At 46.1% G+C, this 14,177-nt stretch overlaps 1 protein-coding gene across 1 annotated transcript in view; it reads right to left on the bottom strand.

Annotated features, from left to right (window-relative positions):
• TTC5 (tetratricopeptide repeat domain 5) overlaps window positions 1-10,482 on the bottom strand; it is a 52,539-nt gene extending 42,057 nt beyond the window's left edge. Inside the window, exon 1 of the mRNA XM_082259869.1 lies at window positions 10,368-10,482. Coding sequence (XP_082115995.1) covers window positions 10,368-10,421 — 54 coding nt within the window. The 5' untranslated portion in view covers window positions 10,422-10,482. The remainder of the gene's footprint in view (window positions 1-10,367) is intronic.
• Window positions 10,483-14,177: the final 3,695 nt, after the last annotated feature.

The following is a 14,177-nucleotide window of genomic DNA, read 5'->3' as shown; positions in this document are numbered from 1 at the left end:
CTTGCAAACCAATTGTACACTGACCAAAATGTGCACCTCTCTGTCCTCAAAAGAATGTCCTTTTTTCTTAAGGCATAAGAAGAGTGAAATCTGCTCTCCCATGTTGGGCCATTTGTTTGTGAGGAGGTTGCCTTGTCTTCCCAATGACTCGTTGCATTTCTCACTACACTGGACTGCATATACTAACATATTATGGGTCCTTTGGATGTACAAGCTTCTGACACTAATTAGAACTGAAGAAGTGGCATGGATAAGCTGAAAAACATCTTTACCATTACAGACCAAATTGAGCTGATTGTGACAGGTATACCAAGACCAGGATAAATGAGAATGTTTGTAGACATACAAAGCATAGGGTCACTTTTCAACAGTTCACTATGGAACATTCACCACTGTGACCTCATGCTTTTGAACAAACTTTGTTTAAAGAACAGGGTTTCCCTTTAAAAGGCTCAAATATACTTAGTCTTTTAATACAAAACATCTATAAAACTGATATTGAAAGGTCCTAATTTAAAAACAGATTCATAAACAGACCACTTGGCAGAGATACATCGCATTATACTGTACCTACAGTTTTCACCTGGCAACATATATTTAAAGGCCAGGACCACTGGGTGCCAGCAAATGCGGGTGTATTTTTAATTTATTTATTTAAAAAGGTGGACTAAGCCTTAACTTAGTCTAGCAGGTACTTGAATACTGTAAAAGCCTCAGCTCTTATGTCCTCCTCCCATTCCCCCTCCAGGACTTCTCCAGAGCATCTACCATCCTTTGGAACTCCCTAACCCAATATTTCTTGCCTTTTACTCGTTTGCCTTTCAGAGATCCCTGAAAACCCATCTCTTCAGTTAAACCTATCCCACGCTCCATCTAACAACTAAACTTTTACTTTCTCCACATGCCCCACAGTTACCTGTAGTATCACCTAAAGCAGTGGTCTTCAACTCCGGTCCTCAGGGCCCACTAACAGGCCAGATTTTAAGTATTACCTTGGGGAGATGCAGACTAGAGTACTGCAATCACTGAGCAGCAAATTATATCACCTGGGATGTATTTCAGTTATCTTGCAAACCTGGCCTGTTAGTCCAGTGGTTCTCAATTCCGGTCCTCGGGACCCACTAACAGGCCAGATTTTAAGTATTACCTTGGGGAGATGCAGACTAGAATACTGCAATCACTGAGCAGCAAATGGGATCACCTGTGATGTAATTTAGTTATCTTGCAAACCTGGCCTGTTGGTGGGTCCCGAGGACCGGAGTTGAGAACCACTGTGTTAGTGGGCCCTGAGGACCAGGGTTGGGGACCAGGGACCTAAAGCACAAAAATTCATTTAAAAAGTGAAGTTGTGCTGGTTCGCTCCCTCCCCACCAGCCTGCAACTAAATTACAAGTGCAAGAGCACGTGCATGCACAGTTGGGAGCCACTTGTGGTTCCTCAGATAACAACAGCTGGCTTCTGTATCCAAGATGGCGGTGCCAGGGATCTGCAGCAGTAAGAACCAGTTTGAGAAAACAATGCTGGGCCCCAGGTAATGGTAGGTACCTGTTTTTAAATGTCAGCAACTATTGTAATGTGTAGCTGCCAGTGTTAATTACATCAACGAAAATATTTTCGTCAACTAAATGAAACGCTATTTTAGTCAATTAAAACAATTATGATGACTAAAATACGACTTAAACTAAAACAGCATTTTATTCAAAAGACTAGGACTAAAACCAAATATGACAAAAGTTACTCCTCCACTACCACATAAGAATAAGTAGTAGTGGTGCACTGAAATGAAAATTCTGGACTGAAACTGAAAATTTAGGATGCACTTGCCCAAAAACCGAAATGGACGGTTTTTAAAAAATATATATTTTTTTATATACAATTGTTTTGTATTCAACTTTTTCATAAACATCATGAATTTAAAAATTACAAACCAGTAATGTAAAATAATATAGGAAATAGTCACCAACTAATCTAGGTAGGGAAGGGGAGATATAAACATCCCAGATGGTAAGATAATATCAGACTTCAAGGGCCAGCACTTTATTTTAAGAATCCTCAAATATAATCTTCAGGATAAACAAAGAAAAAAAGGGAGGGGAGAGGATTTTCATATAATGAAGATCCAATGCTTTATAATTAAAAGATCACTAGAGAACAGTGTGCTAACCTTGTGGGGATCTATCCTCACCAAATGATGCATTCACAATAGCCCAGACAGTCTGAGCAAGCCCAAATTGTTCCAGATATTGAGAAGGAGCAAGCAGAGATGCCCACTAAGTCCATCCTAGGTGCTGCAACCCCCCTCCCCCCCCCCCCATTAATATTTCTTAATATTTAACCCCTTGGCACCAGCTATGCGCAAGTATGTGGCCTCTCTGTGGGTGGGCCTTGGCACCCAGCGTCCGCATTTCTGCGTGAATTAGTGTAACTACAGATGCGACAAGAGGCACAGTTACCGGTGACTAATGGAAAGTTAGTGATCGGGAGCTTTCTGATCATGTGACCGCTGTGAATGTCAATCATGGTGGTCACATGGTCATAAACCCCACCCCCGGCATCTTATACCTCTTAGAGCAGTGGTCCTCAACTCCGGTCCTCAGGGCCCACTAACAGGCCAGATTTTAGGTATTACCTTGGGGAGATGCCGACTAGAGTACTGCAATCACTGAGCAACAAATGATATCACCTGGGATGTATTTCAGTTATCTTGCAAACCTGGCCTGTTAGTGGGCCCTGAGGACCAGGGTTGAAGACCAGGGTCTTAGAGGACCAGGCGGCGATTGGGCCAAGAGGTTAATGTTTGTAATCTATTCAGGTAATATTTGCAATGGCATTACAGCCAACAGAGTTTATTTTGATATTTTAAAGTTGTACTTCTGTTTGTATAGTTAAATAGTAATAGGTTTGTTTATTTATGAAACTTGGTTTTATGTATAAAGACATTACAACAGCTAAATCTATGTTTGTAGTGCATGTTCAAACCTTAAGGCTCCATGTACACAGGACGTTGTTAAAAGTCCCTTTGAATGCTGGAATTTTTAGGACGTTTGAAACGTCCGTTCGGCCGCGTTTGTACCCGCGTTTAGCGGGCGTTTAGCGGCGTTTGCGTTTAGAACCGTTCCTAGAGGTCAAAAAAATGATTCCCCTTTAAAATGGAAAAACGCGAACGCTAAACGCGGGTCATCGCGTTTAGACGCGTTCGGACGCGTTTGAAACGCCGGGAAACACACGTTCGAACGCAAATAATTGCATTCTAAAAACAGTCCCTGAACGCAACTGCCTGCAAATGACTGTAAACGACCTGGTGTACATGGACAGATAAGATAAAATGTAGATGGGTTCAGGGGCTTCTGAAAAAAAACGCCCAACTGCTCCTAAACGGCCATTTCCAGCGTCCCGTGTACATGGAGCCTTAGGCTGCATTCACACTTGAGCGTAGCGTTTTCGTGTGATTTTTACCGCGATTTCAGGCGTTTTTGGAGGCAGGCATTGACATCTATCAAAAATGCTGGTAATCAGCCCAAAAAGAAGCTCATGTACTTTTTTCAGCTACAGGAGTTTTGCAAAACGCTCAGATGTGAACAGGGGCCATTTAAATGAATGGGGTTTTACTTGTTGGGCGTTTTGGAACGTTTTTTTTTTTTTTTGCATTGTTGGCGCTGAAAAACACTCAAAAACGCCCAGGTGTGAATGGAGCCTAAAGTGATTGTAACTTCAGAAGGTTTTTTTATTTTAATGCATTCTATGCATTAAGATAAAAAAAAAAAACCTGTGTGCAGCAGCTCCCCTAATACTAACCTGAGATCCATCTAGATTCAGCGATGTTGCACAAGACTCTGCTTTTCAGGACTCTACTCCTCATTGGCTGAGACCTCTGCTGTCAAACTTAGTGAGCCAATTAAGAGAGAAAGGGGGTGGGGCCGGGACAGGCCGTGGCTCCATGTCTGAATGGACATAGGGAGCTGTGACTCGGCTCGGGTGCCCCTATAGTAAGCTGCTTTCTGTGGGGGCACTCAACAGGAAGGAAGGGCCAGAAGAGAAGCACAGAAGAGGGAGCCGAGAAGAGGAGGTTCCAGGCTGCTCTGTGAAAAAACACTGCACAGAGCAAGGAAATATAATGTGTCTTATTTTTAACCAAAAAAAAAAAAAAAAAAAACGAGACTTTAGTATCACTTTAATGCCAGAAATATCAACATGTTATTCGGTTTTTACTCCAGGAGTATATCATGAGCTTGTCAATTCTAGAGAAATGCTTAAATAATGCATTACAATTTACCTAAACTCATTTGATTTTAGTTGACTAAAATGTACTGAAAGTTTTTGTTGACTAAAATACAATTAAAAATTAAACAATTCAGATGACTAAAATGGCATTTTAGTCAAAAGACTATGACTAAAACCAAATCGAAATTTGATGTCCAAAGGAACACTGGAAGCCGCTGACTTTTAAAAAAAAGAAAAAATACAAACTGAAGTTTCTCTTTAACCGCTGTGTGTCAAATCCTGGTGTTTCTGTGCACATTTAGGTGACAAAGGGGCAGCGCCATGTCCCACTGCTTGCAGCCTAAAGCCCCATACACACGAGTAGAAATTCGGCCGGGAAATTTCGTCCCGACGACCGATCTGCCAATTTTCGGCTTGTTAGTATGGTGCTTCCGACAACCGACTCCTCGGCTGAAAAAATCCTGGTGTGCAGGCTATATAATTTTTGTCGTCTGTCAACACACGTCCGATTTTCACATCATTAGTACAGATTTCGACGGGGAAAAATCTTAAGAGCAAGTCTGGGCATGCTCAGAGAAGAAAGAACACATACAAAGCAATCCAACACATGAAATCACTTCTAAAATAGAATTCTGTCGTGCGGGAAAATTTGTGTGCAGTCTAGAGCACATTCCAACCAACAGACACCACTCTGGACAAAAAAAGACAGGCGACCGATCGGCGGAAATTCGTTGCGCGTGTACGGGGCTTTAGTCTATGACAGGCTGAAATACACTGCAACTGGATGCTGTTGCAAATGGTACTTGTATTTAGGGCCCTATGCGTTCTGCATTCTGGACATAATGCATGTTTAGATTGCAAGTTCTCATGGACAGGGCCCTCCTAATCCTCCCGTTTTGGATTGGACTCCACTATCTCCCTTTCATTCGTAAAGTGCTTCACAAACCGTTCTCTATAAAAATCCTGTATAATAATTAGTATTAATACAGTATACACTGATCAGCACAAAACATTATGACCACCCAACAAGGCACAGACTCCACTAGACCTCTGAAGGTATGCCGTGGTATCTGGCACCAAGCCATCAGTAGCAAAGCCCTTAGGTCCTGTAATTTGTGAGGCGGGGCCTCCATGGATTGTACTTGTTTTTCCAGCACGTACCACAGATGCTTGATGGATTAAGATCTGGAGAATTTGGAAGCCAAGTCAACACATCAGACTCGTTGTGTTCCTCAAACCATTTCTGAATTTGTCATCCCTGGAGCCCTTCTTCCTTGCTCCATCGTCCAGTTCTGGTGCCCATGTGCTCATTGTAGGCACCAGCCCCATACACAACAAACTGCGATGCGTTGTGTGTTCAGACACCTATTAGAACCAGCATTAAAACTGAACTATACTGTACGCACCATAAACTGAAAATGCTATTTAATTCATTTTTAATATTCAAAGCAAACTCACCCATCCATCTGTCTCCATGGTTTATTTTGCTAAGAATACATTTTGAAACACACCCCTCTTCTGGCCATTGCCATTTTGAGTAAGGGCAGATGGATTCATGTAGCAGTTACCTCCTGGAATCCATCTATCCTTACCTCAGGCATGCAGGCAGGAGGATGTGCTTGGCTGAAAAGACCCCTTTCCGAGGACTCAGGTCTTCAGGAAGCATTAAATGACATCATTTGCCTAGGCCTGGAAACCAGGAAGTAAATAAAGAAACAAACTAAAAAAAGTTTAACCGTTGACTAAAGAGTGAAGTTCGGCTTCAATTTTAACCTCTTTACTCCCGAGTAAACCATATGTGCTGCGGCAAAAAGCTGGGCTTGAATGCCCACATGCTGCACACACGAGTCGATGGGTGAGCAATGTTTATATGCTAGGAGTGCACTCCCAGCACAGAGACCCAGCTGCCAAAAAGCTCTCAGGCCTGAGAAAACATTGTTAGCTGGCAGGACTGGTTTACGATCATGTGACAACCAATCACAGTGGTCACATGATTGCTGATCCTTCCTGCCCAAATCCACCCTCCCAGCGTTAAGAACTTTTAAAGGGGAAACCAGGTCAGGCGGCAGGGTGTTAACTAAGGATGCAACGAAATGATAATTATGGGCCAAAACCGAAAATGCAGGATGCCCTTGGCCGAAAACCGAAACCGAAAATGACTTTTTTCCCCCCCAAATAATTTTTAAATAGATAGAACAGGGGCATACACCTAAAACAGGAAGGCGTACACTTGTAGCTGCCACCCTGTCGCAGTATAGTGGTTAAATTACCAATGGTATTTGTATTATGCAGCATGAGGGGTTAATGTATTGCAACTGCTGGTCACTGATGCATTAGTGACCGACCAGTGGCAGTCAATTAACCCCTTTGTGCTGCATTAGTGCAACCAGTGTCAGTGTTAATTAACACTGGTTGCACTAATGCAGCACAAAGGGGTTAATTAACTGCCACTGGTCAGTCACTAATGCATCAGTGACCAGCAGTGGCAATACATTAACCCCTCATGCTGCATAATACAAATACCATTGGTAAGCTCGCCTCAGCGTCCCTCCCCCCACCTCAGCATCCCTCACAATCCAAATGCAATCTCCTTACTCTCAGCTCCAGTCCTCCGGTGTCCTTCCTTTCAAAAGACCCGCCTCTGGCCGGCGGCCCGCCTCCCGGTGATGTCACTACTACTACGATCTGTGCATGAATGAACTAACACACCGGGCGGGCGGGGGGAGCGGCCGCTAATAGCTATAACTATGGGAGCCTTCACTTCCCTGTCAGCGGAGATACATGCCTGACAGGGAAGTGAAGCGCTCACATAGTTACAGCTATTAGCGGCCGCTCGCCCGCCCGGTGTGTTAATTCATTCATGCACAGATCGTAGTAGTAGTGACATCACCGGGAGATGGCGGGTTTTTTGAAACCTGCGCTGCGCCCATCCTAAGTATCGGCATATTTAACCCATTTTCGGACAAAATGGAATAAGCCCATTTTCGGCCAAAATTTTGGTGCATCACTAGTGTTAACAGCAATTTCAGCTACAGTAGCTCCTATTAGATCAGACTGCATGGGCAAGCCTTTAGTTCCCATGTGCATTAACCACTTGACCTCTGGAAGATTTACCCTCCTTCATGACCAAGTCATTTTTTGCAGCAATGTGCTAACTTAAAGCAGAGTTCCAGCCTTTTCTGTGTTTATTAAAAGTCAGCAGCTACACTTTTTGTAGCTGCTGACTTTTAATAAACACATACTCACCTGTCCCCCAGTCCAGCGATGCGGCCGCCCGAAGCCTTTATACTCTCCCTCTGGTCTCAGGGGCATCACTGGTGTGGGCACCCGGCTGTGACAGTTTGCGGCTTCACAGCCGGGGACGCACTGCGCATGCGAGAGTTGCGCTGCGCGTCTTGATTTGCCGGCAATCTTCTGGGACCTCTGACATGTCCCAGAAGATTGCAGGGAGGGGGGAGAGGAGACTTCCGCTCAGGGCGCCGCGGCGCTCCAAGCGGAAGTGGGAGCGGGTACCCGCTCCCCCCCAAAAAAAATTACATGCCAAATGTGGAATGTCAGGGGGTCAGGACTACCTAAAGCGGAAGTTCCAATTTTGGGTGGAACTCCGCTTTAACTGACAATTGCACAGTCATGTGATGCTGTACTCATAAAATTTTGTCCTTTTTTTCCCACAAATGGAGCTTTTTTTTTGGTGACATTTGATCACCTCCGTGTTTTTTCTGCTACATATTTTTGGTATAAAAAAAAAAAAAAAAAATCAATAGGCGTATATTGATTGGTTTGCGCAAAAATTTATAGTGTCTACAAACTATGGAATATATACTGAAATATTTATTTTTTTACTAGAAATGGTGGCGATTAGAGACTTCTAGTCGAACCGCAAGAATGTGGCGGACGTTCGGACACTGACACTTTATGAAAACCAGCGACACTAATACAGTGATCAGTGCTAAAAATATTGTATTAATGACACTGGCTGGGAAGGGGTTACCATCAGGGGCAATCAAAGGGTTAAATGTGTGCCTAACCAGTGTTTTGGTGTACTGTAAAAGGTGCTTTTACTAGGGGAAGTAATTTATTTTATTCCCTGGTTTGTGGGGAAAGAAAATATATTACTTCCCTGCAGACAGGACAGAGCTCTGCCTTGTTTACATATGCAGAGCCTTTACCTGTGTAAGGTCATGGCGAACGCCGGGTGTCAGTGGTAATCTAATGGACGGCACCTGGTGATCGAAAAACCGCTGTGTTTAATCAAAGAATGGCCAGGTCGCGCGCACCCCCCCTACCCGGAAGTGTCAGACTAGGTCCTTGGCTGCCCATGACTCTTGTTGCTGGTTCACCTTCCTTGAACCACTTTTGGTAGGTCTTGACCACTGCAGACCGAGAACACCCGATAAGTGCTGCAGTTTTAACCACTTAAGCCCTGGAAGATTTTACCCCCTTCCTGACCAGGCCCTATTTTACGATTCGGCACTGTGTTACTTTAATGGACAATTGCGTGGTCGTGCGACGCTGTACCCAAACAAATTTGATGTCCTTTTTTCCCCCACAAACAGAGCTTTCTTTTGGTGGTATTTGATCACCTGTGCGATTTTTTGATCATGCGCTATAAACAAAAAAAGAGCAAGAATTTTGCAAAAATAATATTTTTCACATTTTTTTATATATGAAATTCCCCAAAAAAAATGTAAAAATCAAATTTTTTAACATTTTAGGCCAATTTGTTTTCTGCTACATATGTTTGGTAAAAAAAAAAAAAAAAAAAAAGGGGCAATAAGTTATTGCGTTTACTAACTAAGGGAAAGATTTTTGTCATTTTTATTGTTTTTTTTTTTTTTAACGAGTAATGGCGGCGATCTGCGATTTTTTTGCAGGACTGCGACAGATCAGACCCTTGACTGACATTTTTTACACTTTTGGGGGGTACCAGTGACATTACTACAGTAATCAGTGCTATACATATGCACTGTTACTGTAATAATGACACTGGCAGGGAAGGGGTTACTTTCTTTTGGAGAAGGAGGGGTTAAATGTGTCCCTAGGGGCGTGCTTCTAACTGTTATGGGATGTGGCTGTTTGTGTAATTACAGAGATATACAATCCTACATAGCAGGATCGTATGATCTCTGCACTTACACAAGGGAGAATGACAGGCGGCTTTGTTTACATTAGCCGCCTGCCTTTCTCCCTCTGTACCGAACGATCGCGAGTCCACCAGTCACACGCGCGTGGGATCACAGTGAACGAGCGGGGGCGGGAGAGCGCCTCCGGCGGCGCGCACTCACCCCCTATTAGCTCGCAGGCGAGTGACGTACCCATACGTCACTTTGCCTGCACGAGGCTGACTGCCGCAGTATATGTACTTGCGGCGGTCGGCAAGTGGTTAAAGCTGCTCTGACCCAGTCGTCTAGCCATTACAATTTGATCCTTCTCAAAGTCAATCAAATCCTTACGCTTGCCCATTTTTTTCTGCTTTCAAACACATCAACTTCAGGGACAACATGTTCACTTGCGGCTTAATATATCCCACCCACTTTTAGGTGACATTGTAGCAGGTTATTGACTTTTCCTGTGGTCATAATGTTATGGCTGATCAGTGTATGTAATGAATAATATTTAGACAGTGAATTAGCATGCTTCCTATAGCAGTGGACTCCCCCTGTGTATATTGTAAAGCTGTGACATATCAGTGTATTAATAGAGAGGAGAAGTAGAGAAAAATATACAAACATATGGAGGAAGCCAGATCAGGTGAAGAGCCAGTATACATATATACAGAGTCATAGTGGATGGAGACTATAGGACAGGCCACAAGCCTTGTTGCCATGACAACATACAGCAGGCAGAAGTAACAGCCAAGTGTGCAGCCAACTTTCACTGTAAGCAATGCATCAGGCAGAGCCATGCATACACCCCCGCCCTGATCTCCCTGTACCCAGCCCTGCCACCACGTGCACCCCCACACACACACACACAGCTATGTCCAGGACTGGGCAGACATGACACCAGCCTGCCTCTCCTCCCCCCTCCCCCACACACTGGAGGACTGGGAACACACAGCATGGAGCTTACTACACACACACTCACCCAGGACACAGCCCCTGCAGCTTGTTTACATTGTGCTTTCCCTGACACAAATGCTGTACCTGCAGCCTATTCCTCACTTCAGCCTCTGTTTCCGCTCCCCCTTCTGCCATCATTCCAGCACCTCTATGCTTCCCTCTCCGAGAGTCAATTAAAGGATTGTATGTACAGGGGAAGGCGGGAGCCCGCTCACAGCGCCATCCGGCGGACGGGCGGAGTTACAGCAACCCATGCTACTACCACTGCTGTCTGCTTCAGAGACAGGTGCCCTGTGTGATCCATCACTCTCAGTCTCTTTCTCTTCACTGAGCCATCAGCTGTAGTGCAAAAAGCAGACATCCCAACCTGCAAAAACTCATTTCAGGGAGGTTTCAAACTCATTTCAGGGAGGTTTCAAACTCATTTCAGGGAGGTTTCAAACTCATTTCAGGGAGGTGGCATTCCCAGCCGCCACCAGATCCCCCCCCCCCCCCGCGCCTCCCGCGCCTCCCGCACTAATTTAACACAACTAGAGGATGATGAAATGAAATGGAATCAGTATGAGGAGGTTTACTTCTTCTGAGAGATATTAAAAGAACACTATAACCACCATGACCACTTCAGTGATTTGAAGTGGTCATGGTGGTAGGAGTCAGAAACACTGCACATTCAGTTATATTTACAGTTATGTGCTGGGGGCTATGTATGAACAAGGACATGACATATGACAAAACACAACTAGTTATTAAAAAACATATAGCAACAGTTTACACACGCTAATGCACATACCTTTTCTACTCATTTTGCAGACTTTTGGTGGTAACTGCTGGTGAGTACTGCTGGCAGTTACTACTGGTGGGTAATGCTGGCGGTTACTGCTGGTGGGTAATGCTAGCGGTTACTGCTGGTGGGTAATGCTGGCAGTTACTACTGGTGGGTAATGCTGGTGGGTACTGCTGGGGGGGTACTGCTGGGGGGGGTACTGCTGGTGCGGTTACTGCTGGCAGTTACTACTGGTGGGTAATGCTGGCGGTTACTGCTGGTGGGTACTGCTGGTGGGTAATGCTGGTGGTTACTGCTGGTGGGTAATGCTGGTGGGTACTGCTGGCAGTTACTACTGGTGGGTAATGTTGGCAGTTACTACTGGTGGGTAATGTTGGCAGTTACTGCTGGTGGGTAATGCTGGTGGTTACTGCTGGTGGGTAATGCTGGTGGTTACTGCTGGTGGGTAATGCTGGTGGGTACTGCTGGTGCGGTTACTGCTGGCAGTTACTACTGGTGGGTAATGCTGGCGGTTACTGCTGGTGGGTAATGCTGGCGGTTACTGCTGGTGGGTAATGTTGGTGGTTACTGCTGGTGGGTAATGCTGGTGGGTACTGCTTGTGCGGTTACTGCTGGCAGTTACTACTGGTGGGTTATGCTGGCGGTTACTGCTGGTGGGTAATGCTGGTGGGTACTACTGGGGGGTACTGCTGGTGTGGTTACTGCTGGCAGTTACTACTGGTGGGTAATGCTGGCGGTTATTGCTGGTGGGTAATGCTGGTGGTTACTGCTGGTGGGTAATGCTGGCGGTTACTGCTGGTCATGACATTGGGTACTGCTGGAGGAGGCAGCGGCTGCAGTAGAGAGCAGAGCCACTGCTTCCTGTATGGCTCCTGTCGCAGGTGGAGTGCATTTCATATCACTCCGCCTGTGGCAGAGCCGGAACTATACAGGAAGCAGCGGCTCTGTCATTGTCATCCTGTGCCCTGCTCATCCCAGAGGTAGCATACCATACAATGATGATGAGGAGGAGGAGGATGAAGGTGGTGCTGGCCCAGTGCACAAGGCATGCATGTGATGACAGGGTTGCCCTATTCACCCCCCCCCCCCCCATAGAAGCCCCTATTCCTTGTACAGATATAGATAGGACACGTGTGTGTACAGTAATATCTCCCTAGACCTCCATTCAGCACACAATGGGATCAATGGAGAATTGTGCATCCACCCCCCATGCAGCCGCTCCCCTGGTTCCCCAATGGTGTCAGCCTAGATGGGGGATGTAATGTCCCCGGTGACAGAAGCCCACAACTGGTCCCCCGTACCTTCTCACCCGGCGCCTCCACTTCCTGCTGCCTGGGACCCGGTGAGAAGAGCGGCAGCCTGGAAGGAGGAGCTCCCAGTCACTGACACACTGGGAAGAGGAGGAGTGTGGAGGGAAGAAGCCGCCCACAGTCACTCCCCGCATTCAAATCAACGGCAGCAGAGCCTCTGCTTCCTGTATTGGCTCCTGTCACAGGCGGAGTGCATATCAGATCACTCCACCTGTGACAGAGGCGGGCCTATACAGGAAGCAGCGGCTCTGTCACTGACATCCTAAGTTTCCCGCGGCAGCCGGGAGATCACACGGCACTTGCGGGTGTCCGTGAGCCGCCGGCCAAAGGCGGGAGACTCCCGCAAGTTGTGGGAGACTTGGGATGTCTGAAAAAGGGAATGTTCAGAATGCTTTAGGGCAGGGGTGTCAAACTCAATTTTAATCGCAGGCCGCATCAGCATTATGGTTGACCCCAAAGGGCCGGTTATATCTGTAAGATTAGATTTTCAGAGCACCCCACGCCCCTTACATGAGATGTCAAGAGCCTCCTTATATGAGGTGTCAAGAGCCCCCCAACCATCAGAAGCCAAGAGTCATCCACCCTTCCTTACATTACAATGCACACCCTTACCTTGTGCTGCTACCAGGAAGAAGATGTGGGTGGATCTGGGAAGAAATGTAGGGTCTGGAGGAGAACCAGAGGAGGGCTGGAGTCAGCTTCCAGAGTCTGCTGAATGCTGAGACCAGGGGAGGCAGAGACAAGGTGGTGTTGCGGCTGCACAGAGAGGTGTAGGATCTGTAGGAGGAGTTCTACCCTCCTCTCTGCTGCGGACAGGGCCGGCGCACCCGTTAGGCAAACTAGGCAGCCGCCTAAGGTGCACTGCTGCCTAGGGGCGCATCCACAGCCCGCTAACTTCTTCTTTAGCCTGGCTGGGAAAAACGAGGGGCCCAACACAGGGCTATGGCGCTGACTGAGAGAGCAGCAGTTGTGGAGGCCTGTCATGGCTGTTGCATTGGAGGTCAGCAGCAGCTCAGACTGTGAGGAGGGCACATTGGAGGAGGCAGAGTAGGCGGGCACAGTGTAATGTTCTGGTACCTTTGGGTACCCTAATTACTCTTTCATAAGTGTATGCGCCCCACCATTCTCTTTTGGTAAGGTGCGCATACACCTTTAAGACTGATGCTGTCATCACTGAGCGCCGGACTGGATGGCTATTTAGATCGCCGGCTCTCACTCACATGTGTTTGTTCAAACTGCTTTGTGCCTTGATGCTAACCTGTCTTGAAGCTCTCGTGCTTGCAATCATACCTCGCTGTCGGAACCACGCTGCGCTGATCCCTGTATCCCGCTACCGGATCATCCGCTCTCTCCTCTGCTACATTGCTATTAGTGATAAGTACCCCACAGGGGAAACCTCTATAACCTTTATACTAAAGCTTACACTATCTAGCTCTGCATACTAAGGACTATTACTACATCTGCATTATCTAAGATTGCTAGCTCTTGAGCCTACTACCACCTGTTCTTGCACTGGGTTGATCTCTCTTGTATGTCCACCTGCTACTCTGTCACCTGCTACCATACATGATTGCTAAACCTATCTGCATCCCATCTGCTACTATCTTACTTTCAAGAACATTTCCTTTCAAGTGTCTGTCATCTACCATCTCTACCCAACCTGTCTCTTCAGCCTATCATCACTGTGTTACTATATACATAAGTCACTCTAGGAAACATCTTATTGAGTGTGTGTGTATTTACTTGCTGAATTGAGATCATCCACACATGATGAGTCATTGAGAGTTGGGATTGGTGTCT

Source organism: Pelophylax lessonae (genome assembly GCF_965119305.1).
Source record: "Pelophylax lessonae genome assembly, chromosome: 1".
Taxonomy (NCBI): domain Eukaryota; kingdom Metazoa; phylum Chordata; class Amphibia; order Anura; family Ranidae; genus Pelophylax; species Pelophylax lessonae.
The sequence above is the reverse complement of the archived record's forward strand: the minus strand, read 5'-3'. Positions and strand labels throughout refer to the sequence as shown.